At 41.2% G+C, this 24,887-nt stretch overlaps 1 protein-coding gene and 1 non-coding gene across 2 annotated transcripts in view; one reads left to right on the top strand and one right to left on the bottom strand.

The window, feature by feature from the left end:
• The window catches only part of SNX3 (sorting nexin 3), a 42,264-nt gene extending 31,507 nt beyond the window's left edge, over window positions 1–10,757 (bottom strand). The window contains exon 1 of the mRNA XM_077902865.1: window positions 10,343–10,757. Coding sequence (XP_077758991.1) covers window positions 10,343–10,504 — 162 coding nt within the window. The 5' untranslated portion in view covers window positions 10,505–10,757. The remainder of the gene's footprint in view (window positions 1–10,342) is intronic.
• Window positions 5,001–5,108, top strand: LOC144317910 (U6 spliceosomal RNA). The gene has a single exon (XR_013383797.1). It is a non-coding gene; the product is annotated as a U6 spliceosomal RNA (small nuclear RNA).
• Window positions 10,758–24,887: the final 14,130 nt, after the last annotated feature.

Genomic DNA, 24,887 nt, shown 5'->3' with positions numbered 1-24,887 from the left:
CAGCAAGGATAAACCACTGTATCAAAGATTATGTGGTTCTCTTATACTCAGTTTAAAAAAAAAAAAAAAATGCATTGGGGATGCCTGAGTGGCACAGCAGTTGGGCGTCTGCCTTTGGCCCAGGGCTTGATCCTCGAGTTCTAGGAAAGAACCACATTGGGCTCCAAGGATCTTAGGATCGAGTCCCACATCGGGCTCCCTACATGGGAGCCTGCTTCTTTCTCTGCCTGTGTCTTTGCCTCTCTCTCTCTCATGAATAAATAAATGAAATCTTAAAAAAAAGAAAAAAAAAAAACCTGCATTGGCCATTTAATATTAATCTTGAGCTATATCTGGATAGCCAAAGTGACTTAGTCTCTCAGTAATTTTCTCTTCAGTTTGGAAAAATAATCCTCTATAACCTATTAAATAAAGCAGCCCAATGTGGGGTTCAAATTCACAACCCTAACATCAAGAGTCATATACTCTACTAACCCAGCCAGGCACTCCAAGGCATCTAACTTTTTATGTGGGGAAATAAAAAAGATTTCTTTTTTCAAAGACGATGAGCAATGGGAATCTTCTTTCTCTCTCTCTTTTTTAAAAGATTTTGAGAGACAGAGCACAAGTTGGGGGGGGGGGGGAGTGGGACAAGCAGACTCCCTGCTGAGCATGGAGCCCAACTCAGGGCTTGATCCCAGAACCTCGAGATCATAACAGGAGCCAAAGTCAGATATTTAACCAAGTGAGCCATCCAGGTGCCCCAGAAAAAATATTTTTCTACACAATTGGTAAAACATCTTGGCAGAGTAAAAGGAGAGGGATAATAAGAACCAATGTTGCTAGATTCTGATGGAGAAGAAATATAAAGCTGTGGCCTATGACAAGTCTAAGTCAGGCTGAACTCCCATCCCTACTCTCATTCTTTTGAAATGAATGAGTATCCCTGGAAATGATCTTAGTACAGGTGTATGGTCATTCTTATTAATTTCCTATTGCTGCTGTAATAAATGATCACAAACTTAGCTTAAAATACAAATTTATTACTTAAAATTTTAGAGGTGCTCCAAAAGCTACAAAAACAGGGAAACACACAGCTTGCTCACTCCTGCTGTAAATATATTAGTAGTGTCTTAATGTTCTCAGTGGGGCACCTGGGTGGCTCAGCTGGTTGGGCTTCCTGACTCTTCATTTCAGCTCAGGTCAAGATCTTAGGGTGGTGAGATTTAAGCCCCATGTCTGGCTCCACACTCAACAGGGAGTCAGCTTCTCTCTCTCTCTTCGCCTCTGCCCCTCCTTCCACTCATGCGTATGCTCTCTCTAAATAAAATTTTTTTTAAATTTTATTTATTCATGAGAGACACACAGAGAGAGAAGCAGAGACACAGGCAGAGGGAGAAGCAGGCTCCATGCAGAGAACCCGAAGTGGTACTCGATCCTGGGTCTCCAGGACCACACCCCGGGCGGAAGGTGACGCGCTGAGCAATCCCCCCCCACCCACCCCCCGCTGCCCACTACTTCAGTTTCACTTCAAGATAACAAATAATGTCAAGGCAAAATAATTTTATAAAAATTATTTTAAGTCTTATTATGATTCTCTGGTAAAAGATACTGATCTCACTTATTTTGGTCGCTCAAATTATATACTCTATCATTCAATACCATCAACTAAAATGCTGGTTCTAAGTAGAACTGCCTCCATAGCTTTAAACAGCCATTGAAGAAAAAAAAGGGCTAATCATCTATTTTCAAGGACCCCTAATCCAACCCCAAGGTACATCCTTATCAGAGGTGCCATGTCTTCAGAGGTGTCTCCTTTCTCAACTTATCAAAATTAATTCTCAGGAAGATATCAAAACTCATATTTAAGACTGTCAAAACTGAGGCACCTGGATGGCTCAGCAGGTTAAGCATCCGCCTTTGGCTAACGTCAGGTTCCCGGGATTGAGCCCCAAATCAAGCTCCCTCATCAGTGAGGAGTCTACTTCTCCCTCTCCAACTGTCCCTACCCGCACTCGCTTGCTTGCTCTAATAAATAAAAAAAAAAAAAACCTGGGGCTCCCTGGGTGGCTCAGTGGTTTAGCACCACCTTCAGCCCAGGGCGTGATCCTGTAGTGCCAGGATTGAATCCTGCATCGGGCTCTGCATGGAGCCTCCTTCTCCCTCTGCCTGTGTCTCTGCCCCCCCCCTCCCTTGGTCTCTCATTAATAAATAAAATCTTAAAAAAAAAAAAAAACTTAAAGGGCAGCCCCGGTGGCTGGCGCAGAGGTTTAGCACCACCTGCAGCCCAGGGCGTGATCCTGGAGGCCCTGGATCGAGTCCCACGTCGGGCTCCCTGCATGGAGCCTGCTTCTCCCTTTGCCTGTGTCTCTCTCTCTGTGTCTCTATGAATAAATAAATAAAATCTTAAAAAAAAAAAAAAAACTTAAAAAACAAATATTGTCAAAGCTAATGAGAATTTTATTCCTTACAAATCAAATGGCCTCTTTTCTCTAAACTTTGAAAAATCAAGCATCAGCAAAAAAGGGAAAGAATTAGGAGAGATGATCAGAATGTTGCTAAAGCCACACCCTAGAAGCCACACCCAAAATATTTATGCTACTGTGGTAAAGCAAAGAGTCAGTTCTTCCTTTCTTCACATGGCTGAAAATGTTACTAAATTTCCCAGCTTCCTTTGTGGGAAAGGGCAATGAGGCAGGAGTATGTTTTCCCCTTGGCTAGAAGATGGATGTGATGCTGGAGGCTAACAGTCAAGCCATGATACTGAGACCTCTCACATGAAAAAATAAACTTTCTTCCTCAAGTTTCTTGTGAGCACAGCCCCAACCGTATCCTGATACCACCTTTCTTGAAAATTACATCAAATGTCACGTTTTACTACCATGTCAAAATTCCTAGATTCTAAATATTTCCTCAAGGAGGTAAAACTCTAGTTGAAAGCATTAAGTCACTTAACTAAGAAATCAGTAAAGCAGTACCAAGATTATACTATTGCTTTTCTTGGACACCATCATTTTTATCTGATGTTCAAAAAATTGCTGGCTCTGCTCACATGAAAGCAGCACAATATGGTAAAACATCGACATATCTAAAAACAGTTCAGTCTTTTTCTTTTCCTTTTCTTCTTTTTGGTAAGCATGATTATGAACCTGAAGACAGGGAAAAAATCTCTGTTACAAAGAATCACCAAGACAGCTAGGAGTTAAACACTTTTAGATTTTTCCCCTTTAAAGGTACTAAGTAGCAACAGTAACAAAATAGAAGAATTTCTTTCTTGAGGCATCTGGGTTGCTCAGCTGGTTAAGTATCTGACTCTTCCTTTCAGCTCAGGTCATGATCCTAGGGTGGTGAGATGAGCCCCAGGTCAGGCTCTGCCCTACTTAAGATTCTCTCTCTCCCTTTCTTTCCCTTTGCACATGCCCTTCCCTCCCCATCCCAGCTCGACTCATGCGCACACACTCGCGCGCATACACTCTCGTGTAAAAAAAAAAAATTATTTCTTAGATGGATATATACGTATTTTTTTCCTGACTCCTGGCTTACCTCCATGATTATTACATGGGGATACAGACAGGGATGGCACAAGGGGCAAAAAGATCTATCCTGGCTGAACACAGTCAATGCCTCCCTTCTTCCCAAAAAGCAAAGCTATATAGGTTGTTATGCTTTGAACTAGTATTAAAGTGCCTGCTCTCCAAAAGACATTTTATCGTTGGTAAATATCACTAGTTTTCCTCTGTGCTCTCAGATTTGTCAGAATCTGCTGTTATGTTCTGGTTGGTTAGTTATTTCTATTTACTTTAAATTTGCCTTTTAAAATTCAATCAAGACTACCAACCACTTATGGTTCCATTTATTTTTTTCATACCTCTCAGAGACAGAGAACATGGTGCAACCAGAAATGAGCCTTGCTGTGTACCAGTAAAGTGCCCTTGTTAGGGTGCTTTTAAAACTACCATTTTCCAAATCCCACCACTAACCAATGAAATAAGAATCAAAATGATTTCAAAAGCTCCCCAGGGGGATCCCTGGGTGGCGCAGCGGTTTGGCGCCTGCCTTTGGCCCAGGGCGTGATCCCGGAGACCCGGGATCGAGTCCCACATCGGGCTCCCGGTGCATGGAGCCTGCTTCTCCCTCTGCCTGTGTCTCTGCCTCCCTCTCTCTCTCTCTGTAACTATCATAAATAAATAAAAATTAAAAAAAAAAATTAAAAAAAAATGTTTAAAAAAAAAAAACAAAAGCTCCCCAGGAGAATATTCAGTATAGACTCTGAAGATCAGAAAATGTAGATTCAAATCCCAGTTTTGTCTTTTATAATACCTATGACTTTGGGTAAGTTACTTAACCTTCCTAAACTTCACTTACTCATAATGTCCACTATGTGCTAAGTGCAGTGCCAGGTGCTGAAGAAGGGTAATTAAGACAGTCCCTGTCCTCCTGTCCTCTAGGAGCTTATTAAGATACAGGTACTAAAGGAAGCCACAAACAACCAAATAAATTTAATCCTAATAGGGCACAGGAAGGAAATTCAGTCTAAATTCCAAGGATCAGCAAAATCTCAAAGATGATGGTAAGGCTAAATCCTGCAGGACAAGTAACAGTAGCCAGACAAGGTTACTAAAGGAAGACAGTTTTATTTTTTTTAAGATTTTATTTTTTTAAGTAATCTCTACACCCAACATGGGGCTCAAACTCACAACCCCAAGATCGAGTCACATGCTCCACCAACCAAGCCAACCAGAGGCAGCCCAGGAAGACTATTTTAATGGCAGAGGAAATATGCAGACACAAGAGGCCTGGATAAAAGATAATTCCGCTTATTCAGGAGATACAAATAGTTTAGTAGGACTAGAACATAAAGTAAGAATGAAGGAGGGACAAGAGATGAGGATCAGATCAATAGGGACTCCAGCTTTTACACTGGCAAAACAGGAATATTATCTATTCTCTTTAGCTACCTCAGAGAGATCACATTTTTTACATATATATTTGCAATGAGCACTGCCTATATATATGTGTGTGTGTATACATATAAGCTTCAGCACATATACTAAAATAGGAATGATACAGGATTAGCATGGCCTCTGTGCAAAGATGACATGCAAATTCGTGAAGCGTTCCATATATATATATATATATAGCAGCCTCTTGAACAGAAGTACTCAAGTGATAAATCCCTTCTTCAGCTTCAACACTCACAGAAAAAAAAGCTTGCCTTTTTATAACATCACTAGCCAAGCCAGCCGGTCAACAACACGTTTTCTTCAGATCATCTCATCAGAGCACAGAATTTAAAAGCAAGCTCTTGCAGCTGTTCATCTCTCCTGACTGCATCTTACCCACTGCTGATTACTGAAGAGTCAACTCATGTCTCAAGAGTACCAACTTTGGGATTTCCTTCAAAAGGTGCAGATACCTTAGGGTGCCCCCAAACTAGGCTGTCAACAACAAAGGTTTTAATGTCCTGTTTTAAATTAAATGAACCGCAGCTGTGAAGCAATTCTAAACCAAGACCAGACTACTTCAACTCTAACCCTGGCTCTGACACTTACTTACTTTGGGTGAGAGACAACCTTCTGTGCCTTGGTTCTGTAAAGTACTAAAGTGAACAATACAGAACAGTCCCTAATAACCCAACATAGCAGGACGACTTTTTAACTGTTACTGCCTCCCTTTCCCCATGGATTAGGTAAGAACAAAAACCTCAAAGCCAGTAACATGCCCTTCCTTCATGGAGATTCTGCAAGTCAGCTGCAGCTAGCAGCAAAGATGTGTATCAGACAACATCTCACAGCCAGCTGATAAAGCTACATAGATTTACAGATGTTAAAAAAAAATTTACAGATGTTCTTTGGCACTAAAATACCTTGATTCTTTAAAATATTATTTCGAAAAAATAATAAAAAAATAAAAATATTATTTGTGCCATTTAATACATTCTTATAAATCCTGGGACCAAGTCTAAGAATTTATTTGTTTCCAATCTGGATATTAATAACTTCCAACTTAAAGAGGACTAAAAATAAATAATAATAATAATAAAATAAATAAAATGAGAGGACTCGCCAAGAGTAAAGTCACCAATACAGGTTTAGAACAGAAAACACTGTTCAGATACAATTTTTACTGACTATCTTTCTTGTCAAAATGTTCATCAAATTTCGGGCACCTGGGTGGCTCAGTCAGCTAAGAGTCCACCCTCCTGGTTTCAGCTCAGATTGTGATCTCAGGGTCCTGGGATCAAACCCTGCATCCGGCTTTGGGTTCAGCATGCAGTCTGCTTGGGATTCTCTTCTCCCTCTGCCCTCCGCATCCCCCCTGCACCATGCACAGGCTCTCTCTGAAATAAATATATAAAATCTTTTTAAAAAATTGTTTATTGGGGTGCCTGATGGCTCAGTTGGTTAAGCAACTGCCTTCAGCTCTGGCCATGATCTCAGGGTCCTGATATTGAGCCCTGTGTCAGGTTCCCTGCTCGGTGGGGAGTCTGCTTCTCCCTCTTCTTTCTCCCTCTGCCATTCCCCCTCCCCCTGCTTGTGTTCTCTCTATCAAATCAATAAAATCTTTAAAAAGAAAGTTTATCAAACTTTAGTATTCAGTTTTATGTTTTAATAAGCCTCAGTTTTAAAAGGCTACTTCCAGGGATCCCTGGGTGGCGCAGAGGTTTAGCGCCTGCCTTTGGCCCAGGGCGCGATCCTGGAGACCCGGGATCAAATCCCACGTCAGGCTCCCGGTGCATGGAGCCTGCTTCTCCCTCTGCCTATGTCTCTGCCTCTCTCTCTCTGTGTGACTATCATAAATAAAAATTAAAAAAAAAAAAGATTAAAACCTTTAAAAAAATAAATAAAAGGCTACTTCCATAACTATGCGAGGAGTTGAGTATTAGCTAATCTTATTTTGGTAATCATTTCACAGCATATATCACTACGCTATATACACCTTAAGACATCATATATAGGGGCGCCTGAGTGGCTCCATCAGTTGAGTTTCTGCCTTCAGCTGGGGTCATGATCCCAGAGTCCTGAGATAGAGTACTACATGGGGCTCCCTGCTCTGTGGGAAGCCTGCCTCTCCCTCCGTCCCCTGCCCCACTCTCTCATGAATATAGAACTAAAATCTCAAAAAAAAAAAAAAAAAAAAAAAACCATTATGTATCAATCACATCTCAATAAAACTGGAAAAACTACTACTATAATCACAGGAAATATGCTACCTTAAAATATAAATTCTATTAATTATTTTTGGACTTAGTATGAAATTTACCACCTTCCAAATGGCATCAGAACTTTCTACATGGAGTTATACAAAATACAAATTTAAAACAAAAAAGCTACTGGGTTAAATACTAAACAAGATGGCTTCTTTTATACTGTATCTGCCTCGATGAAAGTATACTTCCATTCCAGATCTAACAATTTTAGTAACTCAACTGCACGGTAACACAGAAAATGTAGTTAGTTGATCACTGCCTTCAAAATTAGAACATATCTGCATTTCGAAAGAAGTAACTTTTAAAAGCTTAGTATATACCAGTGAATACTAAAGAGACTTATGTCCATTATCTCATTTAGTCCTATGAGGTAGGTGCTACTGTTACCCTATCTATTTTACAGAGGGAATGCTGTGGGAGCTTAGACTGTGTACTTTACTCTGCTTATAAATGATAAATCTATTCATTGAACTCAGCTCAAAAAAGATCCTTAACTTCACTCCTGTTTGAAATAACTGTCTCTAGTTACAACAGATCTTAACTAATTTACAATCCCCAGAAAATTAAGGTTACATTATAGTATAAACTTCATAAACAGTGACTGAATTTCCCCTTTAAACTTCTTTTTAATATGCCAAAATAATTCTAGACCCTGAGCTCTCCTAAACCTTTCATCATATATGGTGCTCTCTGCGGTACCTACCCATTAGAACAATTTTTAAAAACATTAACCCTGTACCAATTATTTTCAAAAGCCCAGAGATACTAATCAAGTGATCCTAATAGTCTTAAACACTATCTTCAAACCAAAAGATAAATGGAGATTGGGAAACTTGCATTCTAAAGTGCCACTATCTAGATAAAATTACTCTGTGAATTAGAGTAATTTCAATCAGATCCTATAAAATTGAACATTTTTCTCAAGACCAGAATTACATAGCAACTGTAAGATAGTTTAAGGGCCTAAACTCCACATGGCAATTCAATAGCAAAAGGCAGGCGATAGGAGGGAGAGCAGCAACAGCTTAGAAAAGTAGTAATAAGTAAAATTACAAAATGACTTACCTATTCATCTTGCTGGCCTATTTTACCTTAACACAAGATTGTAACTACTCTCAAAAATCATATGCTGCTTAAATAAGATATATTGTCTTACTATACGGTGTCCTGAATTTTAAATTAACAAACACATTACATATTAAGAAAAACCCCAATGGCATTTCATATGCATTAAAAACTCAATTACACTTTTTTAGGATACCTGCATTTATGACTATAAACATCATTAATATAGAAAAAAACTGGTTTATATAATACAACCAATGTGGGTGCATTCTTTGCTAATTCCATAACTTACCACTTTTAAAAGGAATTATTCTTAAAAATGTAGAGCACACCATAAGCACTATTTTTAAAGTGTCCCATCAGCTATTCAGTAATAAAGTATCAGATGTATTTTTTAAATAATTAAATCACACGACTGCATTTAATGCAATGCACTCAGCAAGATAAACACAAAGTTATTAAATGGAGGAAGTGTAGGCAGGAGATTTTGCTTCAGTTGTATGACAGGAAGTACTAGCCATGGAAGTTTAGAAACAGGAATACCAAGTTCTGTTTTAGCACAAGAAATAAAAGAAAACATAGTGGTGAATAAAAGGAAGTTGTTTTTTGTGAATTTTTTAGTGAACATATATTTCAAAATCATTCCAAAAGTAAAAAAAAAAAGGGGGGGGGGCTTACTTTTTCACTAAGCTTATGTGGTAAAGTACTTCCTTAAGTATACTGGAGCCTGGATTTTGCAATTTCACTATTACAGCATTGCTTACGGCTCACATTTTACACATCCATAGGGACACCAGGGTGACGTGTAGCATTAAACTTTAGTTTCACATCTTGAAGTCCGATTATTAAAATTATTTTTGGCGATACATGACAAATTTTTTAAGTGCACAGATTTCACGATAGGGATATACTTAACACGAGTGCACAGTAAAAAACGGTTAAGATGCTAAATCATAGGTTGTTTTTTAACCGCACGCACAGAAAGTGCACAAGGCAATGAGCAATAGTACTCGGCTTAAATATTAATAATCACCTGTTATGTAAATCTCAGTTACTGCAAAGTGAAACTTATTATACTTAATTTTTGGTAGTAGAACAATTTGTTGTTTTTTGACAGCTGGGTTCATTTGCTATGATTTTTAAAGATACCTCCCTAGGTGAGAGAAAGTTCTTCAATCCCGAACTACAGTGAAAGTGAAGCTCTAGCCTCAATTAGCATCTTCCAAATCATCTGAATTACTTATTGCCATCAAATACTAGTTATGAAATCATAAGTGTGCTTCTCCTTCAGCTGATTTCCTCCATTCAGTCAAGTGAACACCTCGAAATTAAGAGAGCAAGATCCCTAAGTGAATAATAGGCTTTCTTACAGCAGCTGCAGTTCTGCACGGTGAGGGAGACCACGACTCGCCACGCCTCGGCCCTCCAGCACCCACGGTGGCCCAGAAGGCTAAGGTCGCCCTGTGGTCCTCCGCAGGTTGGGCCCTGCCGAATCCGTCAGCCTTTTCAACACCCATTAGATTTTTTTTTTTTTTTTTTTTTTTTTGCTCCGAAAAGCGTACAAAGCTGGGTTAGTTTGGCAGCTTGGGGAAGGGGGGCCTGCAGCGACCCACCAGCTCGGCTCTGGCCACCCCTGGGGGAAAGTCTCCAGGGTTAAGAAAACTGGGAAAACTTGGTGCAAACCACCTTCCCCCCCCTCCCCGCCCCCGCCCCCGTCTCAGGCACGTCTAGCTCCCCCTCCCGAGGGAGCACCGTGTTCTCGAAAGATCTGCACCTTTCCAACTCAAATGTCATTCCCAGATCAGCTGCTCGGGGCCAAGCGGCGCTCAACCCACGCCCTCTTCTTCGAGCACCTTCTCCAAGGAGCAGCGCTGAGCTGAGCTCGCTCCGTGCAGCCCCCGTCCAAGCCCTACAGCGGGGGGGGGGGGGGGGGCTGACCCGAGACCCCGCCCGCCCGCGGACGAGGCTGACGGCCCGGGGCTCCCGGCCCAGGTGGGATGGAGGGGGAGGGAGAGAGGAGGGGGGAGGGGAGGGAGAGAGGAGGGGGGGAGGGGAGGGGGTCTCTGAAGGGGAGAAAGCCGGCCTCACCTTGACCCTGATTTCGTAGGTGGTGAAGCGGCCCCGGCCGACCCCCACCGTCTGCGGGTTGCTCACATCGATCTCGAGGAAGTTGCTGGGCGGCCCGTAGGCATCGTTGAGGTTCTGCGGCTTGGTGATGAGCCGCCGGGTGTCCGCCACGGTCTCCGCCATTGCGCTCCTGCAGCCGCCGCCGCCGCGGACTCCCTCCGCCCCCGCCGCCGCCGCCGCCGCCCGCCGCGGGGACCCCGGGCTCGCGCACAGCGGTCGCGAGGCGAACGAGCACGTAGGCCGGGCGTTCCCCCCGCGCGCGGAGCTCCTCCCTGCGAGTCTCCGGCTTCCGCCTCTCGAAGCCCGCGGGGGAGGAACAGCTGACTCGCCGGGACGCCGCGCCCTGGGCCCTGGAGCCCCCGCTGAGGCCGCGGAGGGGGACTGCGGGCGAGGCGGCGGTCACGGGACTTGTAGTCGCCAACGGGTCCCGGCCGGACTACAGCGCCCACAATGCATCGGGCGAGCGCGGAGGTGCGGCGGGACCTCGGGGTCCGGGGGTGGGCGCTTCCTTCCTGTCTTCTCGCGGCCGCCGCGGCCCGAAGCGGTGGGAGGGACCACGGAACTGGTCTTCGCGGCCTCGGGGGCCGCGGGAAGGAAAGTTAAAAGCGGGGAATTGGGCGCGGGGGGCGGGGTTTGCCCGCAATCGAAACAAACCTCCCGCCGGCTCCGTGCCAGCCCAGCGTCCCACCGGGAACCGCCGAAGATGCCTTCTAGGTGGGCCATTAACAAATACCTCCCAGGGTCTTGACATCCTCGTGGCCGTTTGCCCCTATGCCTGTCTGGGTTGATGAGTAGGAGGAGATAAAGTAGGAGAGTGCAGCACGGACAAAAGGCCAGGCCGCATGACGGCACTGAGGTCAAGCCATCGGGACCCTGCGCTCTTGAAAATCTCGTGGTTAGGGGACCCCTGCGTGGCTCCGCGGGAGAGCGTCTGCCTTCGGCCCGGGGTGTGACCCCGGAGACCCAGGATCGAGTCCCAGGGGATCGAGACCCAGGATCCAGACCCGGGATCGAGTCCCAGGGGATCGAGACCCGAGATCGAGTCCCAGGGGATCGAGTCCCAGGGGATCGAGACCCAGGATCGAGTCCCAGGGGACCCAGACCCAGGATCGAATCCCAGGGGATCGAGACCCAGGATCCAGACCCAGGGGATCAAGACCCAGGATCCAGACCCAGGATCGAGTCCCAGGGGATCCAGACCCAGGATTGAGACCCAGGGGATCGAGTCCCAGGATCTAGTCCCACGTCGGGCTCCCTGCATGGAACCTGCTTCTCCCTCTGCCTGTGTGTGTCTCTGCCTCTCTTTCTCTGTGTCTCACATGAATAAATAAATAAAATCTTTAAAAAAATCTCGTGGGGGATCCCTGGGTGGCGCAGCGGTTTGGCGCCTGCCTTTGGCCCAGGGCGTGATCCTGGAGACCCGGGATCGAATCCCACGTCGGGCTCCCGGTGCATGGAGCCTGCTTCTCGCTCTGCCTCTCTCTCTCTCTCTCTCTCTCTCTCTCTGTGACTATCATGAATGAATAAACAAAATCTTTAAAAAAAATAAAAAAGATTAAAAAAAAAAATCTCGTGGTTAGGGGGCCGAAACCTGCCTTGGACAACCTGTGTTTGGGTAACCTGCAACTTTCTTCCCTCATTTCCCACAAGTCGGGCTCCCTGCATGGAGCCTGCTTCTCCCTCGGCCTGTGTCTCTGCCTCTCTGTGTGTCTTTCATGAATAGATAAATAAAATCTTTAAAAAAAATAGTAAACGTATTCTACAGCTTTTGAAATGAAGCTCAAATAAGCCTTTATAAGAAATGGGCTGGGGGGGAGAAACAAGCAGATGGTAGTTCATCTTCGAACTTGGAGGTAGAGAGAAATCTCCATTCCTGCCTAGAAAGGTATCTCTGTTGATGTCACAGTTCTGCAGCTCTATCTGCATTTTTTAAAAAACATGTTCAGTTTCAGAACCCTCATTTAGGTAATCAGCCCCTTAAGGTGAAGAGTTGCCCAGGTCGTTAACCATCCATAGGAACACAAAGAATACTTGGAATAAAGAAATCACTTAAATCCGATATAGACTCTTTTCTAGTAAAACTCAACATTCATTGACTCAAGTATTTATTGAAGGTCTAGTAAGGTGTTTTTCAACTGCAGATGCTAGAGCGCTAAGGGTAAATAAGACATGGAAGTTCTTTGAAGCCATCAGGTCTGCTATGTAGCCTATTTTGGGGAGACGTAGTAAGTCAATAAATGACATACCTGCCGATATGATTGGTGCTATGAGAATAAAACTGGGATAATGTGATAGAGAATGAAACATTCTAAGTGAAGCTCATTTAGACAAAGTGGTCAAAGGAGCCCTCTATCTCTCTTTCAAAGAGTAAGGGTAATTGTCAAAAGAAGTGCTGAGACAGGACTCCCTGTGGAGCCTGCCTCTTGGTGCCAGAGACCAAATGGTAACTTGGCTGCTGTGAGCTCAAGAATGGAGTATAGACTGTAGGGGACGAAAATAGTTTTCTCCTGCCGGTCAAGATCTTCCAGCTGTTTGGAGAATCAAATCGATACAAGACAGATTAAAGGGAGAAAAAAACCCCAAAGTTTAGTTCCATGCTCATGGAGGCCCAATAATGAAATTGAGATCCAAAGAAATGACCAAAGCAGGCAATTTTTAGACTTTTTTAAAAAATTTATTTATTAATGAGAGATAGAGAGAGAGAGAGGCAAAGACACAGGTAGAGGGAGAAGCAGGCTCCGTGCTGGGAGCCCCACGTGGGACTGGATCCCAGGTCTCCAGGATCAGTCCCTGGGCCGAAGGCGGTGCTAAACTGCTGAGCCACCGGAGCTACCCAATTTTTAGATTTTTTTAGACAATGAGACAATAAATCTGTGAGGAATTGATAGGACATAGAAAACAGAAGGTTGGGAGATTTAATTAGTAAGGAATTCTGAGCAGAATTTGGGCTGGGATAATAGATTAGTAAAAATTAACAAGGTTTTTTTCTATGACTTTCTAGACTTTCTGATGATAAGGTGTTTTGTTTTGTTTTGTTTTAACTTCTTAGTACAGTAACAATACCTTCCATGTGGGAGATTTATTTCTTGCTTTCGAGAGGGAGAGAGGAGGGTCTGAGTGTGTTTGCACAGACTGTTTTCCAAGTAACTTTTATTTAAAATATTATGCCAAGATGGCACATTTTGGGACAGCCTGCCTTTGGCCCCTGTGAGATGATATTTTGAATTAGAATATATGAGAGCTAAGAGACCAAGAACCACTGTATTGTGCTGTCATCTGTGACACTTGAACAAAGTAATCATGGGATAGTCTCATAGGAAGCTTCTGTCTCATTCCTTGGAGGCCACACAGCAGCTTTGGGCAGCAGCAACAATTGCCTGCAGTGGGAAGCAACTACAGAGGGTAGCAATACAGCAACACAGCAACCATACAGCTGGTATAAGCTTTGGGAGGAAAATTATTTTTCAGGATATACAATTGTATTCCTAGAAAAATCCAAAAAGAATAAGCTACCAGAATTAACATGAGAATTTAGTGGCTGAATGAGATTACAGACCCTCTTTATAGTTTTTCTCTGTCTGAGCAATGTCTCATCAGAATGGAGAATATATCTATGTTTAATTATTAGAATTAGAAGAGGAATATCTGGTGTATTGGTGAGGATCACAGAAAAATCTTTCCAGTATAATGTGATTTGGGTAAACAAACAGAACAAAAATATATAAAGATATGTACATCTATCTGTTCATATTTTTGTCTGTGCATGGGAGAAAGTATGGAAGCATATACAGCTGGGCTGTTGACACTGGTAACTCAAGAGGGAGTGGCATTTGCAGTGGGGACAGAAATGGGAAGGCACCAGCATATTCTAGGGATAGACTAGGATGTTAGAAATCTATTAGCAATTTTATGTTTTCCTAAATGTCCTAACTCTAGAAAAATAATTTGTTAGTGTACCTGTATTACCATGGGAGATGAGAGTTGTGTCCCTTGAGTAGTATACTAGCATAAATACATATGTATGTATATAAATGGCATCATAGGATACACACACTTTTGTATCTTCTTTCTCTTAACAATGTATCTTGAAAATAGTTTCATATTTGTACTGCAGGGAGGTATTCCATTACATAATGTGCCATAATTTAACTTGTCCCCCTATTAGCAAATATATATGGGATGTCAACCTTTCACTATGATAGTGCTGCAATGAATAGCCTGCATATGCTATCATTACACATGCAGGATTATATTTATAGTATAAACTTATGTAAATGGAATTACCGGGTCAAAGGATATGTGTATTTATGAGAGATATTGCAAAATTTCCTTTGTACAGGTTTAACCAGTTTATATCCTGTACAGCAATGTATGAAAGTGCCTATTTATCCATAGCTTCACTAACATGAAGTGTTAACAAACTTTTTAACCTTCACTAATCTAAATGATGTCTTTATTTGGGTATTTCTTATTCAACTGAGCACAGTTGGGCATCTTTTCATATGTTTACAAGCCATTCATATTTCATTTTTTTGGTGATATATTTATTCAAATTCTTTGCCCATTTTTTCTATTGACTTGCTCTTTTTCTTGATATGTTGGAGTTTATTAAATATTAAAAGGTAAACATTTTGTATGATATAAATGGCAAATATCTTCCCCAGTTTAACTTTTGACTCTGCCAATGATGGATTTTACCATGTATTTTGTAATTTAATTCATATAGTTGAATTTATCAATCTTTTCTTTTATGGCTTCGGAGTTTTGAGGCATGCTTAGAAAGCCCTCCTCCTAAAAAAAAATCCACTTTTTGGGATCCCTGGGTGGCGCAGCAGTTTGGCGCCTGCCTTTGGCCCAGGGCGCGATTCTGGAGACCCAGGATCGAATCCCACATCGGGCTCCCGTTGCATGGAGCCTGCTTCTCCCTCTGCCTATGTCTCTGCCCCTCTCTCTCTCTCTCTGTGACTATCATAAATAAATAAAAAATAAAAAAAATACTTTAAAAAAATCCACTTTTTTCTATACTAGTTATAGGTTTTTTAAAAAAATATTTGATCCAGAATTTTCACTTTGATTTGATCCAGAATTTATTTATTTATTTATTTTTTTTAGGAGTCCAGGCTATTTCTTTAATTTTTTTTTATTTTATTTTTTTTTATTTTTTATTTTTTTATTGGTGTTCAATTTACTAACATACAGAATAACACCCAGTGCCCGTCACCCATTCACTCCCACCCCCCGCCCTCCTCCCCTTCTACCACCCCTAGTTCGTTTCCCAGAGTTAGCAGTCTTTACGTTCTGTCTCCCTTTCTGATATTTCCCACACATTTCTTCCCCCTTCCCTTCTTTTCCCTTTCACTATTATTTATATTCCCCAAATGAATGAGAACATATAATGTTTGTCCTTCTCCGACTGACTTACTTCACTCAGCATAATACCCTCCAGTTCCATCCACGTTGAAGCAAATGGTGGGTATTTGTCATTTCTAATAGCTGAGTAATATTCCATTGTATACATAAACCACATCTTCTTTATCCATTCATCTTTCGTTAGACACCGAGGCTCCTTCCACAGTTTGGCTATCGTGGCCATTGCTGCTAGAAACATCGGGGTGCAGGTGTCCCGGCGTTTCATTGCATTTGTATCTTTGGGGTAAATCCCCAACAGTGCAATTGCTGGGTCGTAGGGCAGGTCTATTTTTAACTGTTTGAGGAACCTCCACACAGTTTTCCAGGGTGGCTGCACCAGTTCACATTCCCACCAACAGTGTAAGAGGGTTCCCTTTTCTCCGCATCCTCTCCAACATTTGTTGTTTCCTGCCTTGTTAATTTTCCCCATTCTCACTGGTGTGAGGTGGTATCTCATTGTAGTTTTGATTTGTATTTCCCTGATGGCAAGTGATGCAGAGCATTTTCTCATATGCATGTTGGCCATGTCTATGTCTTCCTCTGTGAGATTTCTGTTCATGTCTTTTGCCCATTTCATGATTGGATTGTTTGTTTCTTTGGTGTTGAGTTTAATAAGTTCTTTATAGATCTTGGAAACTAGCCCTTTATCTGATATGTCATTTGCAAATATCTTCTCCCATTCTGTAGGTTGTCTTTGAGTTTTGTTGACTGTATCCTTTGCTGTGCAAAAGCTTCTTATCTTGATGAAGTCCCAATAGTTCATTTTTGCTTTTGTTTCTTTTGCCTTCGTGGATGTATCTTGCAAGAAGTTACTATGGCCGAGTTCAAAAAGGGTGTTGCCTGTGACCACTCTCTTTCACCATACACAAAGATAAACTCAAAATGGATGAAAGATCTAAATGTGAGACATGATCCAGAATTTAATCTAGAATTTCTTTTGGCATAAGTATGAATCTATATTCCCCCCATTTGACTGCCTAGTTGTTGCAACACTATTTATCAAACAACCTTTTTTTAAAAATTTTATTTATTTATTCATGGTAGACATAGAGAGAGAGGCAGAGACACAGGTAGAGGGAGAAGCAGGCTCCATGCGGGGGAGCCCAACGTGGGACTCGATCCCGGGACTTGAGGATCGCCCCCTGGGCCAAAGGCGGGCGCCAACCCGCTGGGCCACCCAGGGATCCCCTCAAACAACCTATTTAAAAAAAAAAAAACCTATTGTTTACTCACTGATTTGAGATGGTTGTATTATTATACTTGAAGTCTAATAAGAATTGTATTTCTCTTTCAATCCTGTATCTGTAACTCTATCTGGTATAATAAAAAATACATTGTTTTTTATCTCTGGATTCCAGCACTGAGTTCCTAAAACCTTTGGAATTTTCTGAGTGATAGGAATGTCTTAAGCAGCCCCTTTGGACCACACCTGAGTTTATGTTAATGAAGTGAATCAGAGCAGGGCCCCTGGGTATCATCTGGTTGGGAGCTGGTCACCAGAAAGAACCAATACTTGAGGAGAGAGGGTGGGAAATTCCAGCCCACCCCCCACGTCCTGGAAGGTGGCAGGCAGGAGGGGAAATAAAAGCTCCACACATGCCGACCTGGGGACTTTGCCCAATGCAACTCTTCCATTTGGCTGTTTCTGCCCAATGGAAGAGATAAACCAGCAAACGTTAGTCAAATAATTTTCCTGGTATCTGTGAGTCAAATGATTAAACCTGAGAGGGAGATTATGAAACCCCCCAAACCTGTAATTGGCTGGGCAGATGTAGATAGTTTTTTTTTTTTTTTTTTTTATGATAGGCACACAGTGAGAGAGAGAGGCAGAGACATAGGCAGAGGGAGAAGCAGGCCCCATGCACCGGGAGCCTGACGTGGGATTCGATCCCGGGTCTCCAGGATCGCGCCCTGGGCCAAAGGCAGGCGCTAAACCGCTGCACCACCCAGGGATCCCAGATGTAGATAGTTTAGGCACTGCATTAGTGGCTGGTGTCTGAAGTGGGAATAGTCTTGTGGGTCTGAGGCCTTTAACCTGTAGGGTCTGTGCCAACTTCAGGTAATTAGTGTCAGGATTGATTTGAACTGTTGCACACAGAGTTGGTGTCAGAGACTCAGGCTTTGGAGATGGCGTTAATCTGTTCTAGTAGTACATCCCACAGTCCCTGTCCTCTTAAAGGTTAACTTCTCTACTTCTGCAGTCCAGGAGATCAGCATGTGGTTGCTTCTTAGTCTCAGAGTTTGGAATCTCTGGGAGGATTATACTTGAGCTAGATACATCTTCACACTGATTTTCTTTGTATATTTGTCTACAGTTTTATTTAAAGAGGCTAAGTGCTGGAGGCGGAGCGGGAGCTAGCCAGGCCCAGGTTGCATATCCCACTCAGCAAAGAAAACCTGCTAGTAAGGTGACCACTCTCAGCCCACAGGTTAGTGATTACCTGTTGTGTTTTAGGCATGCCCTTTGAGGGGTCTTAATCCCCACCCTGAGATCCTTTACAAAATACCTCTTCCAAAAACACAATTCTCTATTTTGTTATTTGTGTATTTGTGATTTAGTGCCTCTTCTGGACTGGTAAATCAGGCAGTGCCCAGCTGGTTGTGTTAACATCAGAACCACTCTCTCTTGCTTTTTTCAAGTTCTTCTCCACTAATTATTCCTTTTTTCCTATATCTTCTTATTCTTTGTGGTAGCCATGAGAATGTGTCTCTCAAATCATCAGCCTAAAGAAACAATTAACCTCTGGCCTCAGCTGCTGTGCTTTGAAATTTATTACTACATTCGCTCCAAGGCCACATTTCCCACATGCTGCTCCCAACCAATGGCTGAGGATTGCTCAGACATCAGGGATATAAGGCCCATTCCTGGGAGAGGAGAGACTCTTCTGATAACATTGGATTCAATATCTAGAAGTCAGGCAGCCATGACAAGGAGCAATTCCTGTTTTCAGTTGAGTGGTTGATTTCCAGGGTGGGGGGAGGGGAAGACAGTCATGGGATTCCTTTTGAGATAGAAGGGCCCCTGACGTGCATAGTGACTTATTTCAAACATGTAAGGACAGGCAAAGTTGGTTTATACCTGGATCAGGGCAAAAACAGGTCCTCAGCTGTAGGAGCACTGGAAACCAGGCATTTGTATGCCTTCTCTCAAGAAAATGGATTACCAGCTTTCTGAGTAAAGAACCATCAATGTTATCTCAAGCAGTGTTTCTCAAATATTAATGTGTGTACAGATCACCAGGGGACCATGTGAAAATGCAGATTCTGACCCAGGAGTTCCAGGATAAAGTCTGAGATTTTGTATTTCTTTTTTTTTTTTTTTTTTTTTTTTTTTTTTTTTTTTAGATTTTGTATTTCTAACGAGGTCCAGGTGATGCCAGTGCTGCTGGTCTCCAGATCACAATGAGTAGCAAAAATCTAGAGAATCTCAAGAATGCAAGATACGTTAATTGGTGGGGTGGGGATTCCAGAACCAGTGGAATCCTATGATCTCTTTAGCTGAACAGATGTGTCCCTCTTAGGACTTTTAGGTCCTCTGGCCATCCATGTGACAAATACATACTGAGAACCTACGATAAACCAATGTGCTCGGTGCTGGGGGAAGGGTGAGCATGGAGAAGAGGGAAGGTGGTAAACAGGATACAGTTTTTGCTTCCAGGATCTTTCAGACTGGTCATAGAGATGTAAGAATGAACAAGCCATGTCAGTGGAGTGTGATGGGAGCCACTTAGCCCAGTCTTGAGGGTAGTAAGGAAAATTCCAGAAGGAAGCAGCAACAAAACCAAGGCATAGGGTTGGTGTTTGAGAGGCAAGGTGCCTGTGATTTGGGTGTGCATGTGTGTGGGAGGTACATTCTGGAGATAGAGATAAACATATACAGAGGCCCAGAGGAAAGAAAAAGCATGGCATAGCTAGGTAGCTACACACAGTTTAGTACTACTGGGATGAAAAGGGAATAGGAAGGACTAAGGCCAAGAGGGATAAGGCCATGAGGAGGCATTACAGTCCATGTTTATGATTCCAGATACTATTTAAAGACTTTCTAAAGGAAACCACTAAATAGGAGTGATTTGACTTGATTTTTGCTTTAGAAAGATCATGGTGGTGGAAGTAAGATGGTAAGCAGTGGGAATGTAGAAAAGTGAATGGACTTGAAAAATCTGCCCCCATTTCCCTGGTTTGATGCAAATAAAGTACTGCACTAAGCAACTGAAGACTGTTGAGACCAAAAGTTTGAGAGATGCCACATCAAAGAAGGGTATCAGGATGCAAACAGTACCACAACTCTTACTGGGACTTGGAGGACCCACCAAATCTCTGTGAGTTGGTGCCAGTATTCTAGTAAAAGACCTTAGCCACCAGGACATAGATTCCCAGGCATACCAGGGTGGTTCCTAATTGTTTTTGTGAAAGAAGTAAACTCTTCTAACTATTCATTTGGAAACATATCTGCATAACAAATATATTTGTCCAGAACCTGTGGGTTGGGTTTTTTAGAGAGCTTGACCAAACCTGCTGGACCAGGGCTTGATCCACTAAGCTGTTTAATGCTCTCAATTCTATAAAGACCTCAGCTTGGAGTGGGTGTATCACAATAGTGTTTGCCACTCTTCATATCATAAACTCGCTCAGGTACCTATATGCTATTTCTGTTTGTTGTCCTATTGGCTAAGTCAAACTCTACATGTCTAAAATCAGTCTCATCCCATTTACCCTCAAACAATATCTCTTAATATTTATATCCTTTTTGCTGTAATTATTATCATTATTTTTCTAATCACTTAGACTTGTCACTATGAGCCATCTTTTTTGTCTTCTTTTTCATCCACCCCTCTGCCATATCTTGGTTTTGGTTAATGTTAGACTAGAGATCTTCATACCGCTTTGACTTTTCTAATCTCTGCTATCCATTATTTACATATTACCATCCTGATATGTTTTTATATTATAAATATATCTTGACTAGAATTTATATATATATATATATATATACACACACACACACAAGTATATTTAAAGATTTTATTCATTCATTTGACAGAGAGAGAGAGCAAGTGAGAGTGAGCACAAGTAGGGAGAATAGCAAATCAATTTTGTTTAAAGCTCGGTAAAGGAGATGGGCAGGCAAATCCTTATAGCTGTGTAATCCTAGAAAAATCACTATGCTTGTCTGTGCTTCCATTTCTTCATGTAGCAGACTTCCATTTCTTCATGTACTTCATGTAGCAGCAATAGTACCCACCTCACAAGGTAGTTATGAGTATTGAAAGAGTTAATGTTTGTAAAGCATTTAGAACAGAGCTAGACAGGTGCTAAGCCCAGAAATCGGTATAGGAGTCTATAAGGAAATGGATTTATTTAGAAAACCCCTTGGATTCTATCCATTGGATAGAAAATCATAAGGGGAGGCCCTGAGCCATTATCAGGAGTGACTGGTGGTGTGTGGCTAGGTTTGTGAGAAGATATTGAACGAATATTGTATCTAGATGAATCTAGGAGTGGAATATAGTAGTGATGATACTCCTGACCAGAAATCTGAGCTTAAATCTATTGACAGAATTTTTCAAAGACTTGATTTACTTACTGGTGTTTTAGATTCAAAACATTGGTTTTCACAGGCATTTCAGTGTAACGCAAGGTCATTTAATTAGGTCCCGACTAAGACAGTTGTCATGGGAGGTTTATAGCTTACATCTGAGAAAGTCAAAATTTTCAAAATATGGTTAGTTCCAAAGTATATTTTTGATAAATCAGCTTGAATACTGCATTGTGGATAACAAGGTTAAATAAAGGTTCTAATAAGACAAACAGCGACAATTTAAATAAATCAGATGTTTTTGCCGAAGATTACTCTGTGATTTTCTCCAATTATTCATGACATTTCACCCATTCATATTGTGATCTGCTTTAATAGTGGAAAGAAAAAAAAAAAAAACCTTGTCTCCTTGTTTATTCTTTGTTCTCAAGGAGATAAGCTGTTTATAAAGATACGTTATTTGTTATTTAAATCACTTTTACTGAAGTTGTTTATTTCCTTGTTTCAGTTTCTAAAAATATTGCAACAATTGTAATGCTTCTTAGAGATGTCTATTCAATTCAGAAATGATTTGTACTGAAATTCTTTGCTAAATGGGCACAGGTGCTGATGTGTATAACATGCTAGAGTGAGTCAAAACTAATAAATGCTAAAAAAAAAGATAATGGGCATATACTTGTGTCAACTTTTGAAATCTGTGATTAAAAATATTTTAGACCTAAAGTCTCAGGTATTTGTAAAGGTTGTCTCTATACTTACTACTTCATAACTAATAATAGTAATAATAATGGTAATAAATTAGATAATACTAAAACTATAAGTAGAAAAATTGCATAATTTAAATCCAGAAATCTATTTTTTAGAAAATGCCCTTTAATCACTTTGTAGACTTTCAAGATCATAATTATTATATAAAAGTAATTACATTAGAAGATAATTTACCTGGTAGTAAAGTATCAAATTAAAGCTGAAAAATAGTACTTGTAAACAGATTTATATTTTAAAAAGATTGTTGAACAGCAGACATGGAAAATTGTATCTCCTGCTTCTCCCTTTGCTATGCATAAAATTACCTCCAGAAAAAATTTTGGTAATTTGATACTATAACCCTACATAGTAGTATAGCATATGTTCTAAGTCTTGCATATCAATGTACAAACCCAAGCTATGTCTTACCCTAGGTAATCAAGAGGATTGATGTGTAAAATAAAGCCAAGTGGATTTGATATTTTAAGGGACAGTTGATTATTTGCAAGAACTAAAGCTTCAAAATCCAGCTGAGTTGATTTGGACTAAAGAAATGAAGCCTGGTACCAGAAATTATAGTATGTATTCCTGCTGAGTAAGCCCTGCATACTGCAAACTTGGATCTGTGGATGCACATCTCTCCCTTTGAAGTTGATGAGAATTGCTTGGCCTAAGTGAGGTACATGCTGGGAAAATTGAGTCCTTACAATTGGTGTGTATAGACATTAGAGGTCTCATGACACTTTCCTCATCTGTTCCCTTAGTTTTCTGCACACAGTCTTGGTTTTGGCAGAAGACACTCAACTCTTCTTGAATTAGGTATGTCCCATGACTAAAAGGTATTCAGGTTTTATCATCTAGAGACTCTAGATAAGAACTACTCTGTTGTTGGGGCGCCTGGGTGACTGAGTAGGTTAAGCGCCTGATTCCATTTTGGCTCAGGTCATGATCTTGGGGTTGTGAGGTCAAGACCCATATTTGGGCTCCATGCTTAGTGCAGAGTCTGCTTGTCCCTCTCTCTCTCTGCCTCCCCCCCTTTCTGTCTCTCAAATAAATAAATAAATAAATAAATAAATAAATAAAATCTTTTAAAAAACCCATATTATAAAAAAAAACCTCTATTGTCAGTAAAGTTGGATAAATAAAACTCACCTTGATTTAAAATTTATCCAAGTAATGTCCCCAAGATGTCCAGTTGAAAACAAAACACCCAGCTGATTCCTTTGAAGTGTAGGCCAAATCACAGCAAATTTTGAGACTAATTACCTGGTACAAGTACTAATATTGATTTAAACAAATGAGTTCATACAGTTTTATGATTGCATCTTTGAGTTTTAAAGTCAGGTTGCATTTTAGGCCAACTTAAGTTCCTCTGAATAAGCAGTCTATAGAACTGAAAAACATTCTGTCTCTTTGATTGCCTGGATGCATCACATCAATCAACTAACCAACCAACAAAACTAGATTTGTTATGACCAACACCAAGTGTCAATCAAAATTCTATGTAGCATGGTCTGCTTTTTTCTACGTAGAGACCTGACTTACGGGCTATTTGAAGAAGTATCTCGGGATCCCTGGGTGGCGCAGCGGTTTGGCGCCTGCCTTTGGCCCAGGGTGCGATCCTGGAGACCCAGGATCGAATCCCACATTGGGCTCCCGGTGCATGGAGCCTGCTTCTCCTTCTGCCTGTGTCTCTGCCTCTCTCTCTCTCTCTCTCTGTGACTATCATAAATAAATAAAAATTTATAAAAAAAAAAAACAAAAAACAAAACTATCTCATTGAATAGGCAAGTTTTAGCCCCTACTACCACTCAATTAACCTCAAAAAGGAGTAGTACCTGTGTTATCCTAAGTAGATTTTTTTCTCATTAAGTTTGGATATCCATCTATGTGATTTTTTTTTTTTTTTTTTTTTTTTTTTTTTGGTAATGATGAATACAGAGCACATATGCTATATTAAACCTGGAATATCCTTGGAGTTGCCCTGGAAGTATTCAACTTCAAATATTTTTGGTAAATTATTTTTGTAATTATTTATATTAATACGATTTTCCCCCCTAAATACAGAAAGTACCAGAACATACTTAGAAATAAAGGAAGGGGGTAGGGGATTGAGGATGGGATCAATTTTCCAGTTTTTCCAAAATAATATGTAGAGAGGTTCATGGAAACAAATGAGATATTTGGTAAATTACTCATGATACGTTTTCTGAGTCTAAGTCTTTTGGCCGATATGAGAAAGGTAGGAGCCAGAGCTTGATTTTCTAAAGGCTTATAACAAAACTGTATTTCATTCTGTAGACAGTAAGAAGGCATTGCAAGTTTAGAATCTGTGATGGGATGTGGTCAGATAGGTCATATTTTTGGAAACAGATCTGATAGTGGGCTGGAGTGAGAGATGTAGCCAGTTAGGTGGTGACTGCATTTAGCCTTGGAAAGATAGAAAGGAAGACCCAGTAATGATGGATTTAAGCCATATTAAGATGATAGGATTCAGGAGTATCTGGGGAAAGATTGGCTGTGAGTGATGAGGAACAAACTAATTGAAGGTGGCTGCCAGATTACAAATTTGCATGTGGGGTTGTGGGAGGTTAGAATAGGTTGGGGGGGTCACTGCTCTTTTAAATAGAAAGATGGCAGAGAGGGCATGTAGAGAAGTTATATAAGGAAAGCTTCCACTTCCCCCTCAAAAGTTGGGTAAGGAACATTTAAGGAGGCAAAACATAGGTAAATAAAGACAGGTCTTATGGTTCAAATAAAAAAAGGAATATTCCAATAAAGGATATTAAAAACTGAAAAACAGACAGAACCAGT

This window comes from Canis aureus, chromosome 7 (assembly GCF_053574225.1).
Source record: "Canis aureus isolate CA01 chromosome 7, VMU_Caureus_v.1.0, whole genome shotgun sequence".
Taxonomy (NCBI): Eukaryota; Metazoa; Chordata; class Mammalia; order Carnivora; family Canidae; genus Canis; species Canis aureus.
This window is presented reverse-complemented; position numbering and strand designations above follow the sequence as displayed.